At 38.9% G+C, this 17,598-nt stretch overlaps 1 protein-coding gene across 1 annotated transcript in view; it reads right to left on the bottom strand.

Annotated features, from left to right (window-relative positions):
• Positions 1-1,189: 1,189 nt before the first annotated feature.
• The window catches only part of NTF3 (neurotrophin 3), a 50,860-nt gene continuing 34,451 nt past the window's right edge, over positions 1,190-17,598 (bottom strand). The window contains exon 2 of the mRNA XM_080577716.1: positions 1,190-2,738. Coding sequence (XP_080433842.1) covers positions 1,944-2,738 — 795 coding nt within the window. The 3' untranslated portion in view covers positions 1,190-1,943. The remainder of the gene's footprint in view (positions 2,739-17,598) is intronic.

Genomic DNA, 17,598 nt, shown 5'->3' on the forward strand with positions numbered 1-17,598 from the left:
CCTGCCTTTTAATGATTGCCTTAGTATCAAATCTCTGAAGCTATTACTGCTAAAACCAAAGCTAGATTTTAGTCCAGCAAGATGATTTCATGTGAGGTAAAAAAACCCTGACATGTTGAAAATTGAGAGGGTTTTCCAAAAAACTTTTTTATGGCCTCCGCTACAAAATTGTACCTACACATTCCAACCCGGTTTTCAGAGTCACATCTTTTCCCATGCTTGGCTTCATGAGTAACCTGTCCATTTTCCCAGTGGTTTTATAATGTGTAAGGCTCTCTGTTAGGGATTAGGGAAGACCACACAATTTGTTGCCTTTGATGACCTGCTGCAGATTTGAAGTTGGTTTTCCAGTAGTGAAAATGATATGATTAAAGGCACTCTAGTGCCATGTTTTTGGGTACCCTGATCTTATTTTCATTTGTGATGCTGAACATGTTACAGCAATGAAAGCTGTAATGTAAGAACTAAAGACCACTACAGAGATTTTTTGAAGGGCTGGCATTTTTCAGCCCTGATTGTGGATTAAGATCTAACTAGGCACAGATAACATATGTGGTTCAATTTTAATTCTGTTGATATCCATGACAAGACTCTAATTTACCTTTATGGGAGTAAGATACCATCCAGGACATAGTACAGATAATGTATAATAGGCCATCTCTTTAGGCGGTGTAATTGTTAGTGTCTCCAGTGGAGCTACATGACAATGCAAAAAAATAGTCTGAGGTATATGCAAGTACATCTGTCTGCTCTAAGTAACAGCTCACACCAGTGGGACTGAAGAACTTCATTGTAACTATGGACTACCTGAATTTGAATCACACACACACACACACACACACACACACATGCACAAGTCCCTATGAAAGGTAACACACACACAAAAAAAAAGTCCCTATGAAAGGTACCAGGTTTGCTGAGCAGTTCTACACATTTTTTCTCTCCATTAAAAGTGGGCAATGAGTTGTCAAGTAGACAAACAGCTTTGTATGGGTGTGTGGCTTTGATATCCATTCCATAATATCATATCTTTGCTAAAATTCTTTAGCCAAGGGCTCTTTTAATATTAAGACAGCACCAGCTTTTTTTCTAATTTAAAAATTAAAACAGAGAGAAATGATGTAACAATTCAAGCTGAAAATAATAGATTAGTATGAGGAGGAAGAAGTCAATCACAATAAAAACTATATTCTGAAGAAATCATATTTTATGTATTACATTAATGATCAGTTTAGATCGGTTCTTGGCTTCAGTAACTTAGTTACAAATATTTTTTAGATTTATTTTTTTTAATGTTGTTTCTAACTGGCAGCATTAGAAATAGTTGCAAAACAAATGTGCTTCAAAAATGTAAACGACAGTTACTGGACTGTTAGCATTTATTCTGAAATGCTAACGGAGGGAAAATGGTCATTTCATTGGCAAAACTGGCATAACACACAGAAATTGTATTTTACAGCTACTTGATGCCTTTGACATTGACATCAGCTGCAGGCTACAACACATACTTTGGTTCCTTTTCATTTTGGCAGTGAGGAGTCAACACTGCATCCAATTAAATGTGAATGTATAGAGCAAGGGATATAAATATGTACACAACTCTTGACATTGATCTGATTTTTAACAAGTTTACTAAATGACAGTCACTGGCTTGACAATACTGAATGAAGAATACTGATTTTACACAGAATTTACAGTCAGGTTACGGTATGCTGCCAACAAGCAGTGTCACAAACATAGTCTAAAAAAATCTAGAGTTGCCCACAGCAGAGGCACATACCCTTTACTCTTGTTTATTGGGAGAGAAAGCTTATATACTGTAGATTTGCTGAAGTTTAATAAATAAGGTCAACTTATAATATATAAAACAATATAAACATTTATATGCTACATGCATATCATATAATTTAAAGTAATAATTTATATATCAAAGAGATGCAGATTTATGTTCTTCCTATTTTTCTTGACAAGGCGCACACACAGGAGGTGTCTATTCTTATCCACCTCCAGCCTACAAGTTTATTGTTTTCTGAAGTCAGTGCCCTAACATATGTTTGGGATGTCTTGCATTGAGAGTTCCAGTGCTTGTCATCAATGCCTCGGCAGCCATTTTTAACAGGCTTGGCTTCTTTACACCTTGTTTCATAAAAGTATTGCTTAACTGGAGAGTTGCCTGTTTTAATTTCTCCCAGCACAGTTACCTGGTGTCCTCTAATGTCAATAGCAGATGATTTGTCCGTGACCCATAAGCTTTCACTGTCACAAACGGAATATTCCCCTCGATGGCTCTTGTGCTCCGCATACCTTTTCCTCCGAGAGGTTCTGTTCACCACCACTGAATTTCCAATATAATCCTCCATGAGGTACAGCGGTGGTGGTTCCAGCGGTGTGTTGTCACTCAAGAGGACTCGGGGAGAGTTGTAACGTCTCTGCTGCCTTAGGAGATCTGTATCCATTGAGATAACTGGCTGGAAGTCAGATTTCACATTTTCATCTCCATCCATGCCCTGCTGAGCCTCTACTTTCTTCACTGTGTTTTGATAGTTTTCTTTTATATCTACTATCTGCTTAGAAAGCTTGTTTTTCAAAATGTCTGCCTGAATGAGTTTTATAATGAGAGAATTTATTGAATCTTCTGGCAAACTCCTTTGATCCATGTTGGTAGACTGGATGCCACGAAGATAAGAAAGAAATATCACATAAAACAAGATGGACATCACCTTGTTCACCTGTAAGATCTGCAAAGAAAAAGAAAGTCAATATAAAAGCAACTAAATAATGTTTACTAGGCTTTGTAAACATGAAAATTCTAATTTGTTTTAACATGTTTTAACATGTTTTACATCTTATGCAATTTATAGATACAGATAAGCTAAGAATACAACCATTTAATGATTTCTTTTTTCAGGATTTAATCAATCTCTCTTGCACTCTTTAGGATGATCTCACTTTTATTCATTGTTTGTACAGTGGCAGATATTTCAGTTAGTTCCCTTCTCTACAGTGTTAGGTAGCTACTCTTATCAGTGGATAGAGGCCAAGTCACTTTTCCAGAGCCTATTCTGCTGAGTGGTTTAGTTTCAAAATTGCAAGGAGATTAGGCAGAGTAAGAGAGTTTCTAGTGGTATAAATGAAGTTCTGACTTTGGTAAGTGGCCACAATTTATATGTGTTGAAATGTCACGGATCGATCAAATTTCTGTTCATCAAACGTGTTTAAGTTTACCTTAAGAGCATCATCATACACCGAGAAATAACACAGTGTTTCAACAGTGCTTTTTCTCTCATAAGAAAACGTATTCTTGAGGAAAGAGGACACAGTCTAGCAGCAAAATGGTGTTTCTTATACTTTAAACTTCAGAAAGCAATGGTTAGGATTTGTAATACAAGTGGGAAGTTCAGATAGATCCACAGAACATTTTGTTGTGGCTGTTTCCAGGGCTGGGACCTGTTTGTTATTCTTGTTTTTAATGAAGTTTCTTCATTACATCTTTATGAACTGGAGTGAAACTGACTGTAGGAATATTCATGGACAGAAGGAGCACAGCCCCCTCCCCCAATAAACAAACAAACAAATAAATAAATATACATATCAAATGAACTCAAGACCAAGATTTTGAAAAGATCTAAAAGCCTGCTTTTTCTCTGTAATGTACTTTGTCATGCTCTGCTCTATACGGATTCCTGTAGTGTCCTTCTAATTCTAGCCTCTGAGTATCTTCTAGAAGCTCTTTGGACATTTCTGTCCTGACATTTCAATCCTTCTGTCATACTGTTTGCATACTGTTTGTGTAGTTAAGAACTGTGAACATTTGTCTAAGGAGTTTTTTTATTATTATTATTATTATTTTCCCTTGTGTATTTGCACTTGCATTTAAATGAAACTAATATTTATTGTAAAATACAAAATCATGGAAGCAAAACATTTACTTTGAAACACACCAGTTTTATTGGAATTGTTGCACAAGCAGTGGATTGAAGAAGAAAATATTAAACTCATGTTACAGCACTCTCACACCATGTGGGAAGCCCTGGATGGTATCGTGTGACTCAAAACAGTCTTGAACTTGGTTCTCCTACTCTGCAAACAAGTCTACCATGAGTTAAGCTGCTGGTACTCTGGAATGAAGGCACAGAGTTGCAAAATTGTGGAACAGCTGGAGTTGTACAGCTGGAGTTTTACGAGGAACGGCTGAGGGAGCTGGGGTTGTTCAGCCTGGAGAAGAGGAGGCTCAGGGGAGACCTTATCGCTCTCTATAGGTACCTTAAAGGAGGCTGTAGAGAGGTGGGGGTTGGTCTATTCTCCCACGTGCCTGGTGACAGGACGAGGGGGAATGGGCTAAAGTTGCACCAGGGGAGGTTTAGGTTGGATATTAGGAAGAACTTCTTTACCGAAAGGGTTGTTAGGCATTGGAATGGGCTGCCCAGGGAGGTGGTTGAGTCACCATCCCTGGAGGTCTTTAAAAGACGTTTAGATGTAGCCCTTAGTGATATGGTTTAGTGGAGGACTTGTTAGTGTTAGGGCAGAGGTTGGACTAGATGATCTTGGAGGTCTCTTCCAACCTAGACGATTCTGTGATTCTGTGATTCTGTGATTGTAAGAATCTGCAGGAGATCATCTAGTTCTATCCTCTTGCTCAAAGCAGGGTCAGTTAAAGTAGCTTGCATGGGGCTATGTCCAGTCATTTTTTGAATATCTTTATGGATGGACACTTCAAAACCCCTCTAGGCAACTTGTTCCAGTGCTTGATCATCCTCACAGTAAAACAAAACAAAACAAAAAGCGCCTTATGTTTCAGTAATATTTCATATACTTCAGTCTGTGCCCATTGCCTCTTGTCCTTTCATGGAACGCCCGTAATGGAGTCTGGCTCCATCTTCTCTCCTCCAACCTATCAGGTATTTCTACTCCTTGGTTAGATTCCTCTGAGTTTTTCTCCTACTGGATGAACAGTCCCAGTACTCTCAGCCAGCCTCTCCTCCCTTAATCATCTTTGTGGACTTGTTCCAGTATACCCACGTCTCCTGTACTGGGGAGCCCAGAACTGGACACACCACTCCAGATGTGGCCTCGGTACTGGTACGGAGTTGAGGTGAAGGTTCACCTCCATTGGCCTGCTGGCAACATTTTGGGTACTTTGTGTTTTCCCAGATGAAATTGCAGAGAAATCAGACTTCTTAAACAGCAAATATTCCACTTCAACAAATCACCATTTTCTGTTTAAGAAGGCAAAAAGGAAAAAAAAAAATGTTTTACTGGAAAATCCTCTATCAGCTTTAAGCAAAACTTGTTTCAGCAACAGTGAGTCCCCACTTCGTAGTTTAGAACTGCAGCAAAATCAGCGCTACCCTCTGTGGATGTGTGATCTGTCCTTTTATGGACAAGAAATGTGTTTTATCCATTCTCAGTTTGCCACAGTATGAGTTCACCTAAATCTAGACTGTTGCTTGCAGCAAAGTTATGCTTTGAAAAAAAAAAAAAATCTAAGATTTCACTTACCATACAGTTACTGTCATACCTAAATAAATACTAACTTAGTAACTTAGTATAGATGGTTCTCAAAGCCAAGAAAGAGATGAAAAAAAAAAAAAAAGACCTCTTCCTCTGCAATTTGGTCTTCCCTCATTAAATTATTCTCTTTATAAAATAGTAAAAATATTTTAAAACACGTCATTCAGCAGATTTCTTACAGTACTCAGAAGCTAACCTACACAAAGTATGACACAAGGCCACAGAATGGTGAGCAAAGCTCTGACAACACTCGGCTGAAAAGCTGAAAGAATTATTCATGCCAGCATGCAGCTGCACGTAATCACTGGTCTGCTTAGTTTCAAAACTAAGTGGCACTAGCAAAATACACAAGTTGGGGCAGGTGATGAGGTGGGAAAAGTAAGACTGGAGTTCCTGCAGACTCCCTTTAATGTCACGCTAAACACAAAAAGAAAGGGTCAGGGACTTCATAATTAAAGCAGTTCAAATAAACTGTTTTGTGTTTTTGTGTTTTTATTTTTTCTTGTCCATGACAAAACCATGTTAATGGAAAAAATGTTTTAAAATATTTTGCTTAACCTAAAGTAAAATGGTGATTTGGTGGGAGGGGTGTTGAAGTACTCCAAAATTTAACTTGTAGTTTAACGTAGTCTTGGCAGATTATTTACTGCAAAAGTTAAAATGTTTCAGAACCAATCTTTGCAGTTTTTTTGAAATGTATTGGTGTGTAAAATTTGGAAAGAAAATGCAAACATTGGGTAAAAGAGATTACAGTTTTCAGGGGGTTACTCTGAGACAGTTCACCTAGGACGTATATTTAGCTATGAAAATAAGAGGTGTGTTCAGAAATTCCAGTCCATGTATTTAAATTAGATTGCCTTTGAAATCTAGCACTTCAGAATATACTGTAGGCACTACTCTGGCTAGAAAAAATGGACAGTACTGGGAAACTGCAGCTGGTTTATGACTTTGGGTTTGTTTGAGCTTTGTACCTTAAAAGTGTATCGGTTTGTAGGGCTGGGCAATATTGCTTTTGATAAATGACTCTTTGGCCTAAACAGAAATTTGTGCCTAAATTGATAATTTGCAAATTGCTACTTTTTGTTGTTAAAAAAAAATGAAGTGGTAACAAGGAGAGAAAAATGTAAAACATAAAGTGTTTATGTTTTCTTATTTGCAAAACAAATCATTCTGATGTTTCTGGGCATGTTTCAAAATATACGCAATGCAATTCACAAAACAGAAACAGTGCTTACTCATTATCATCCAGGAAGTAAGTTATCTACAGACGAGAATTGCATTCAGAGGCAAGATTTCAACTGAGGTATCCCACCTAAAAGAAGACTGACTTAACTGCCCAGCTCCTGGGGCTTAGACTTGTATGAACATCAGCAGAAGCTACTACAGCACATGAAATATAGTTCTTTCTTTAACCATTTGGTGAAAGGTATAAAAATCCCCCAAGAATTTAGACCTTCACGTAATTTTTTTTTTTCAGTTTTCTCATTATTATTATTATTGAAATTAAACTGATTCATTTCAGGTAGAAAACTATATTTTGTTCAAGCCAAATGTTTTCTACCAAATATTTTCTATTGATGAATATTTTGAGATGTTTTTATTGTTCTTCGATGTTCTTTAAGTGTTCTGTATGTAAATCCCTGAAAAGGTTCATTTTAGGTGTCTTCATAGACTGTTTACAGTCAAGTAAGTGTAATGAATAGTCCTAGAAATGGACACGATACTATTTAAACTACTACAAGAAGTGCAGAACAGATTACTAATTTTAGAGTCTGGGCCCCAAATAGGTGTAGGCAAGCATTTCCATGGCGACATCTGAATAAGAGCTCAGCCCAATAGCACAATCCATAGTTAAATAACAGATTAAGTAGTGTTATTGGATACAAATAGGTAAGATCCTAATTAGTGAGTGCTTCCCATTGCTTTCTGCCTGATACTTGATTGTGCTAGAGTACCTGGCCTCAGCTTCTGTGTTCGTAAGCTGTCAGGTCAGCTGTGACATACGGTCTACTTAACAGTAAGGTGTATCATAGTGCATGATTTAAGTGGATCATCAGTATATCCGATATAACCACATACCCACTTACACCAGTATAATTATCTTACTGTGCATTATCTACTACACACCTGGCCTAGATATTGTGTGATTGTAGAATAATTTAGACATCTCAGTGGGGATCCAGAAGAATTGATCTATTACCTTTTCTGGATTTACATCAAAATGTATCCCTTGTTGACCTACCAGTTTATGGAAAACTCATCATTTGTCTGGGAACTCAATAGTGGCTGAACATAATAGTACATAACTTGACTCACTCTGTGCCTATAGCCTCCCATGTCTTCCAATTCCTTTTCTATTCCATGTATTGGGAGTTTGGGAAGAGTTGCTGTCACACTCCAGGAAGCTATTTTTTCTGAGTTGCTGAGAAGCTTTGGATCATGTTTGCTTTCATGCTATGTTATTCTGTATAGCTTTCTGGATATTTGGGGTATACCTTTGATGCTTCAAGCTACTGCTGAACTCTTGCTAGAGATGATTAAAAAAGATGGGGGGTAGAGGGTACATGATTCTCAAAGCAGCTATTAAATGTGGTCAGAAAACACTCTGTTACGTGAAATTTGGAAAAGTATTAGACATCAAGGTAGGAAGATACTAGTCTCTTCAAGTTGGTCACTTTGCACGGCGTCAGTGCCCCCTTACTCAGACATACTAGCCCAGGTTTCAAAAGTGATTGTAAACTTGTCATCAAGAGCAAAGAAGATCCTTAAAAAAACTAGGATTAGAACTAAGTGATGATTAGATGTTATGAATGGTCTAGAGGATTTATGGGAGCACATACTATGGTATGGTGGGAAAGCTAGCAGCTCCGTGTAGTACAGAGCAAGCTGTTAATGCACTAATCACGTTTGACTTATAGATTGCTGGCATTCATGGCACAGCAGTTAAAAACAAACACTATGGAAAAGAAAACCTGATGCACTGCAAGCGTTCCTTAGTGTAGCTTACTCTATTTTAATGGTTTATATTCCTGTGATGTTGGCAGGGTATTATTGTTATCTAATCTAGGTGTCTCAAGGAAGGTCTAAATTTAGGAGAAGTAAATAAACTTACCTATTGCTTCCATTAAGAAATGAAATCCCCAATAGACTCTGGCAAATCACTTTCCACTCTTTTCAGACACAATGCTTTGCATACTGTTGGGAAGCTTTGTTTTGTTTTGTTTTGTGGTAATTAAAAAAAATAAAATCTGTAATGATTTATTTTGATCAGTCTCTGAACAGTCTACACAGCTGAAAAGCAGAGTGTCATTTAATATGTGCTGTGAAAATAATGAAATCCTAGTACTGTGAGACACTGCCTAAGTATTTACTTTTAAGTCATTGCTGAGAGGATCTGGAATAGAAGCAAAAGTGACTGGTGAATTTTGCATTCAGCATTGAATGCAATATGATTTATGTAAGTAAGCTTGAAGCACTTGGCTCTTTCTGAAAATTTTAAAAGCAGCTTTTGTTCTTCAGACTAAGCAACTAATGATCATTTGTGGTGGCTGACAGCTTATTCAGGCTTTTGCCAAAGATGACAGTGTAATTATTCTCATTGCTTGCTAAGCACTGTTTTCACAAACTCACAGAAAGCAACTAGTAGCAGAGTGCCCTGTTGATTCCCTCATCCTACTAGCTTTGTTGAGAAGAAATGCAATCCTTTCCTTCTGTTCTTCAGGAAACAGTGAAAATGTACAGAATGAAAAACATCACTGTGTTATGAATATTCAGATGACAGGAGGTGGAATATGAAATAATTGTGCACTAAATTTTGCCCCATATTTCAGAATAGTAATTGACTATTTTACAATATGTGCCTGTAGAAGGATTTATTAAGGTAGATTGCTGTGGAGTGGTGAGTGCCCCAAGAGATGTTATGACCCTCCTGAACATTTCCACTTCTCAAGACAGAGAAATTTCAACACATACAGTTTCAAGCTAAAGCTTTCACAAGAGCCAGACCCATTATATAGTGGTAAGTATCCCCGCCTGTCACGCGGGAGACCGGGGTCCTGTCTGAATTTAAGAAGAGATTGGACTGTGAGATTTAAGAAGAGATTTAAGAAGAGATTGGACTGTGCACTTAGTCACATGGTCTGAACTTTTGGGTAGACCTGTGCGGCGTCAAGAGTTGGACTTGATGATCCTTAAGGGTCCCTTCCAACTCAGGATATTCTATGATTCTATGATTCTATGATTCATTAAGATGCCTAAGAATTCAGAGACAAAATCAAGTGGGACTGTGTTATGGCAGCTTTTAATGTTAACCCTCCTATCCTCAGAGCCAACCAAACTATAAGCTACAGTGAAAGAATTTGAAGACAATGCATTCCTCTTGCAGATGGGCTGGGAAATGGGGAAGCACACCATACCTGAGGAAGAAGGACCATAGTTTCTTACAGCCCCACAGCAGGTCAGTTGCTTTTAATCATTCATTACTCAGGGCCATTTTCAAGAGAGGACACATCTGAGCACTGAGCTCCAGTAAAACTCCAGTGAAAGGTATAGACCTAATCTCTTATGGAAATCGAGTGCAGCCTACTGAGTCACTGACATTTCCTCTTTAAATAGCAAGACAGTTGTACACCCAAGTATGAAAATTCATCTGCATTTTGAATAAATATACATTGCTATTTATGATTAAAGTTGTGACCATGACCCAACAGTCATTACAGAAAGCTTACCCAACTGGTGACAGCTTTCTGAGGGACAGTTTTGTGAAAATAAGTCTTGCTGTGAGGGGTAAACTGGTTTCTGAACAGTGAAAGGCACTGTGTAGAACTGCAACAATCTTGGCTCATTTCAGATACAGCTGATTGCAATGGCATGTGTGTCCACATGTGAACTTTCCACAAACTTATCTTTTAGGAAATCAAAATGTGATCACTTCACATGTACCTGCCCACTTCCAAGAGAAAGGTCAGGAGCAGTTCTTCAGTGCTTACCTCATTTTATTTGGAACAACAGCCGCTTCTCACACCTTGTGCGATGTTATTAGGTGTTGGTCCTGTACCTTCTTTCCCTGCCACTGACATAGTCTGGAGTTCAGGGCATTCAAGACTTCCCAGAGGCTTTTGACACTCCCCAGCATCCTCTAGCAATCCCATCAAGAGATTTGACTATTACTAATGTCTGGTACAGTATCAACTGCACTAGCTACACCTCCAAGTCTGTGATTGACTACAGAAGCAGGAAGACATTTCCTCAGACTAAGTTAGGTCTTTTTCTATTTTAATTTCTTTCCTCACTAATATTTTTGTGACATACTGCTTATACCTGTCTGTCTCTGCCCAGACTGCCACAGTATACTTTTTCATTAACCTGCTGAGTAATTCTGTGTATTGAGAAAGTTAGGGCAACAGTTTAGGAAGCTGGAATCCTGATCCCTGTGATTTATTGGAAAGGTTAGTCAAGTCAAAATCTTTGTTCATGACTTTCTACATCTGCAAAATAAGGAACCCCATGGAATGATATCGGTGTTTTGTTACCCTATATATATACTCTGACATCCTTTGCTTTCTCCCTCAAAGAGCTGGCTGTTTTTGCCCTGCTAAGACAGCACAACTAAAGATTTCCTCTCTCCACACAAAGCATGACAGCATTGTAGTATAATCCCTGCACACTATGTGGGAGATGCCTGTCCGTTTTGAGAGTAATGAGGCATCTTAACAAATATATTTCCATAAATGTTCCAAGAGTAAATCATCCTGTTTTCTTTTACCATTCTTATGACACTGATATTTGAGCACTCTGAAAGCATTTATCTTGGTTCATACAGACAAAGTAGAAAGGGTGCTCGTTCCCGTTTTTAAGGGACTGGAAACAAAGAAGTCAAAAGTTGTTTGCAAGGTCATACAGGTATCCTGCTGCAAGTTGGGAAACAGACCATGTGTTTTCATGTTGCACTGCCTGGATTAGGAAAGCCCATCTGGAATGTTGTATGGGAGTTTGGTCGATAGATGACAAGCATGAAATGCAACGAAACAAAAGCAATGTCATCTGAGAAGAGCAATCAGCCACATCTTAGTCATGACAAAGAATTAAAGCTGTAGTTGGGGTAAACAATTTCTGCAAAAGTATTTCTACGAATTATTCACTGTGTAGCTCTGAAAACTGTCCAAAGTAACAAGAAATCTAAAGGTCAAATCCTTAGTTAAATCAATAAATTCCAATGACTTGACTAGACTGGTACTAATTTTGCAAACACAGAAGATTTTTTTTTTTTTTTTTAGAAGTCATTTGAAAAAAAATAGAAAGCACCAGAACTGAATCATGGTGGTGGATAATATAGGCTGATAAAGTCTTTTCATTACTGATAGTTAATAGCAGCAAGGCCAAGCTGCAAACAAATTAAATTTGCAGCTGAATTGGGAGGGCATGCGAACAGCAGCGAGCAAAGAGAAATGCAGTTTCTGCTTGGGAGACAGAGATATAAAACATTGGCAGGAAATTATAACATGAAAGTCAAATTAGAAATTACAAATTTGTACACTGGCAAAATAATCAGGGGAAAATAAATTTAGGAAGGAACAATATCTGATCAGACCCAGGATTAATCAAAATAAATAAATTAATTAATTAATAAATAAAGAGCAGGAAAAGTGACTAGAAAGATTGTATAACTTGACCTTTGAGGAAATTGCCTTGAACGTGCAAGTCTTTGTTATGAGCTGACAAAAAGGGCATGATAGCAAACCCAGTGCAAAGATCTGGAAAGTTTAAGCATTGGTGAAAGCAAGCATTCACTCTAGGGTGGGGCAAAGGAGTGCAGGAAAAATGGGATTATACTGAGGAAAGGGAAGTTAGGCTAATCATCAAAAGCAGTTCTCAAACTCTGCAAGATGTTTATAACAAGCCCAAAGCCACACCAAAGAGGCTTGGTTTCATGTTTCGCTACAGCCCTGAAACTCCATCTAGTCTCTGTTTTTTAAAAAAAAAAAAAAATGTTTGAAGATTCATTAACCTTTCAAGTCAACCTGGACCTACTTTGGCTCAACCAGGGTTGATTAATTGTTTTGTATTAAAGTCAGGCAACAGTTCCTGTTCCTCCTACTTTTGTCAGAGAGATGCTTTGAGGAATTAAGCTCTCTGTAACTAAAATTGAGAGCAGTCTTCCAGATGAGGATCATGCCTTTCACCTCCCCATAGTTCTGAGAGGTTCAAATCTGGCCTCATAACATTGCATGATTATATTTTGGTGTATGCTCCTGGAAAGGGAAAAGGAAGGCATGGAAAGGGTTAATGTGAGGCGGTCCACATTTACAATAGATTTCTCTCATTGTTCTATTTTTAAATGCCAGAGATGGGGTTTGTCTAATTTGGTGGCTGACAAAAAAAAGGGAAAAAAAAAAAAAGGGAAACAAATCTCAGATTATCAGAATTTTTCCCCTCTTCTGATAGACTATAAAAAAGTGTTTTTCTAGAGACCCCACAAAGTAGGATGTGAGGTAGAAAAATATCTCAGGTGTTTTTACATTTACATTCCGACTAGGCAAATCATTTAAATTTAAAATTATTTTTTCAAGATTATTGAGAGATTTTCAAAGTTATATATATATTTTAGATTGGATTTTCTGATGTTGAGAAACTCAGAAGCAAAACTTTTTCAAACTGAATTCAAAATCAATGTTTTGCTGGATTTTACATTGAAAACAAAAGTGGCTTTTTGTTTTGTTTTGTTTTTTTTTGTTTTTTCTTAAGCTGAAACCTTCCTCTTCCATCTTTTAAAATATTTTCTGATTTATTTTTTTCTTTTATGAAGTAAGGAAAATGGTTAAATCAATAAAGCAAGCAGAAGAAAACAAGGGTACAGCTCCAAAAATGTTAGACCCTCAATATGAGAAGTTCCAGATCCCTAAACCTTTTTTATGGGTAGAGGTAGAGCTCATATCCAAAAGGCAAAAGAGATATAGGAAATGATAGTTAGAAGTAAAATGACCTTTTATTTAGTTTGAATAAAAATTCATGAATAGAATCTGAGATGCTTCTTTAGGTTGAGAGAGAGAGAGAGGGAGAGAGAGAGAGCATCTCACCTGTTTTATGACAGCTCTTCTGTGACCCTTGAGTGCACATTTGCCTGGAGAGCAGGAAAACTATTGGGGCAACTGGACCTTTCAAGGTCCATTCAAATCTGCTAGGTACCTTTTACTTAGAAGGAACAGCACTGCTGCTCAAGAGCTTCTCCCAAGCACTGAATATGAGCCTTGCTGCACTGCTGCATGTAATGCAGTGCCACCATGGGTGCTCTTCATGGGACTGGGACTGGGGCAAGCCATTGCACAAGAGACTTGGTGGGGAAGCCCCATTTCATTTTATCCAAAACTGCACCTGTGCTTGCTTTGCAAAATCCCATGACTCCTGGTTGCTTTGAAGCTGTACAGAAATAGATCCTTGGCCACTTCATGAATCAAAGTTCACTTACTGAATCACCTCTCTCTGTTCCTCAAAGGATCATAAACCTCCAAACAGAAAGTCTTGCTAGATATGCAGGTGCAAAATTTTTGTTGCAGATGTTGTGAAGGCAGGAGTTCTTAAGGACAGGGGTCCAGGCCTAATCAAGATATTTAAAACTACCAGTAAGAACTTATTGAATTCAGCATGAATTGGACTAAGCTTTTGCACAGTTTTGTTAGGCATTGGAATGGACTGCCCAGGGAGGTGGTTGAGTCGCCATCCCTGGAGGTCTTTAAAAGACGTTTAGATGTAGCCCTTAGTGATATGGTTTAGTGTAGGACTTGTTAGTGTTAGGACAGAGGTTGGACTAGATGATCTTGGAGGTCTCTTCCAACCTAGACAATTCTGTGATTCTGTGACAGTAAGGGGTGCTGGGAATGACAATGTGGCTACAGACAGTTGCTGTCTGATCCTTGATCTATTATACATGTAGAATCAGAATCATAGAATCATAAAGGTTGGAAAGGACCTCCAAGACCATCTGATCCAACCATCCACCTACCACCAATATCACCCACTAAACCATGTCCCTAAGTACCACATCCAACCTTTTCTTAAACCCAGGGGTGGTGACTCCACCACTTCCCTGGGCAACCCATTCCAATGCCTAACTACTCTTTCTGAGAAGAAATTTCTACTAATTTCCAACCTGAACTTCCCCTGGCGCAACTTGAGGCCATTCCCTCTAGTCTTATCACTAGTTATCTGCGAGAAGAGGCTGACCCCCAGCTCCCAACACCTTCCTTTCAGGTAGTTGTAGAGAACAATAAGGTCTCCCCTGAGCCTCCTCTTCTCCTGACTAAACAACCCCAGTTCCCTCAGCCAGTCCTCACAGGGCTTGTGTTCCAGGCCCTTCACCAGCTTCGTAGTCTTTCTCTGGACATGCTCCAGGGTCTCAATGTCTTTCTTGCACTGAGGGGCCCAAAGCTGAACACAGTACTCAAGGTGTGGCCTCACCTGAGCAGAGTACAGGGAGATGATCACCTCCCTGGTCCTGCTGGCTACACTGTTCCTGATACAAGCCAGGATGCCATCAGCATTCTTGGCCACCTGGGCACACTGCTGACTCATGTTCAGGAGAGCATCAACCAACATGCTCAGATTCTTTTCCTCTGCACAGCTTTCCAGCCACTCTCCCACAGGCCTGTACCATTGCATGCGGTGGTTGTGACTAAAGTGCAGGGCCTGACACTTAGTCATGTTGAACCTCATCCCATTGCCCATTGATCCAACCTGTCCAGGTTCCTCTGCAGGGCCTTCCAGCAGATCGACACTTCCCCAACTTGCTGTCGTCTGCAAATTTACTGAGGGTGCAATCAATTCCCTCATCCAAGTCATCAATAAAGATATTAAAGAGGATGGGTGCAACACCAACCCCTTCGGAACACCACTGGTGACCAGTCTCCCACTGGATTTAATACCATTCACCACCATTTTCTAGACTGGCCATCCAGACAGTTTTTAACCCAGCAGAGTGTACCTGTCCAAGCTATGGGCTGCCAGATTCTCCAGGAAAATACTGTGGGAGACTGTGTCAAATGCTTTGCTGAAAGTCTAGGTAGACTACATCAACTGCCTTTCCCTCATCTACCAGGCAGGTCACCTGGTCATAGAAGGAGATGAGGTTGGTGAGGCAGGACTTGCCTTTCATGAACCCATGCTGGCTGGGCCTGATCCCTGGATATCCTGCACATGCTGTGTGATTGCATTCAAGATGACCTGCTCCATCACCTTTCCTGGCACTGAGGTCAGGCTGACAGGCCTTTAGTTCTCCGGGTCCTCCTTACGACCCTTTGATGGGCATGTAGCATGCAACTGAAGTGTTTGTTTCCAGATCATAATGAGAAGTGAGTACTGCACTATATAATTAATATCTCTTTCATGGTCATAGCTTGCTTGTAACCAGACTAGAATGATATTTTTAAAGTCGTTCTCAGAGAAAAAACAGTCTTAATTTCTGATAAAATACAGGGAACTGTAGATTAAAAGTTTTTTTCTTTGCATAAAATTTAAGCCTGTAGATTAAAAATAGCTTGTGTGCCTAAAATCTTGTCTACTCTGTCAAGCTACATTAACTGGTCTAATATGTGAGATCACCTCTTGCAACAACTTTGCATAATTTTACCCTGTGAAATCTTGATGGCTCTCCTTGAACAGCTTCCAGATAGAGACCACCAAATCCTTCTTGTACAAGGAAGTTTACAAGTATAATGTTTGCCCATGAGTGTTTTTCCCCATTGCGTCAGAATCTTTAAAAAAGCCATTGCCCATTTAGAGAAAAAGTCATTTTACTAATTGGCATTACTCTATAGCAAACTGTTTACAAGTAGGTCTGTCCTGAGGGTAACTGTTCTGGTAAATCTAGCTGCTCTGCATTTTTTTCCTTGTAAAAATTTGCCTGAAGTGGAGCTTCACTTATGAATCCCCTAGTTCATCAATGTTCATATGGATAAAATTTCCAGTATGCATTTCTCCTCGAGACATGGAAGTTTTCTAATTTTAACTCTCAGTTAACACTCTGCAGTGAGCTTGACTATATTTAGGGGTTAGTGCTCAAGAATGGTGTGAGTATTCTGGTCCCAGTCTAGCTGAGTGTATGTTTTTTAAGCTTGTGTGTTGCCCTATTGAAATGCAGTGATTGCTTCCATGTTAATCCCATAGCTGAATGCTTTGCTAAACTGCAACCAAACTGTCTGCTAATTTGCAGAATTGAGGCCTCCCTTCTGTAGTCAAAGTGTGATATCTGTGTTCTATTTTGCTAACACAAACACCTCTGCCAGGTCCAAAACTCCTCTAAAACCTGCTTTCTTTTTTGGAAAGCACATTGGTTTTTCTTATCTTTCAGTCCAGATGCCATTTTGCTGTTGATGCAAAATGTCTTCCCTTCCCCCCTCCTTCTTGCCAAAAATCTTTGAAAGAGGAATTTTAGAACTGGGAATGCTTTAGCACATGCTGTCTGCTGCCAGGCATCTGATCTCCAGATATTTGATAGAAAAGTAAGGTTTTAAACTGGGCATGGAAAGGAGACAAATGAGATGTACAGCAGCTGGCTTAAATAATGGTCTTGCCTCTCCTTATATCCTTATACAGGCAATAGCTAGGGTGTTTTTTTTTGTTATTGTTTGTTTGTTGTTTTTTTTAGAAAACAACTTCTTACTGAAGAAATTCTAGTTATGAAACATTTTGTCTGTAGAAGGGCAGGAATAAAGTAACATTAAGGTTATGGGAACTAAAAAGCAGAAAAAGTAATGTTTTTAGTAGAATTTTTTTCACCTCTAATCTAATGCACACCTTACAAATTTCATAAAAGAATACTTTTGATGTATGATCACCACAAGGATTAGTTACATCACTGGAAAATGGACTCACAGGTTAGATAAGAGCTATGGAGGAGTAGCATACTCCGTTTATGAAGAATCAGGCGTTCATTGCTGTCAGAGGCAAGAAATCATTCTTGAATGCATAAACACCACTGCAAGAATGGATGCTGTTTGCATGAGTTCTAACCGAGGGTAAGGGAAGGCTTTTGGCTGTCTTATTGCAGGCACGGCAATTCTGCAGTATTAAGCTTTTTTTCATAAATAAGAATGG

This window comes from Anser brachyrhynchus, assembly GCF_964034855.1.
Source record: "Anser brachyrhynchus genome assembly, chromosome: 1".
Classification (NCBI taxonomy): Eukaryota; Metazoa; Chordata; class Aves; order Anseriformes; family Anatidae; genus Anser; species Anser brachyrhynchus.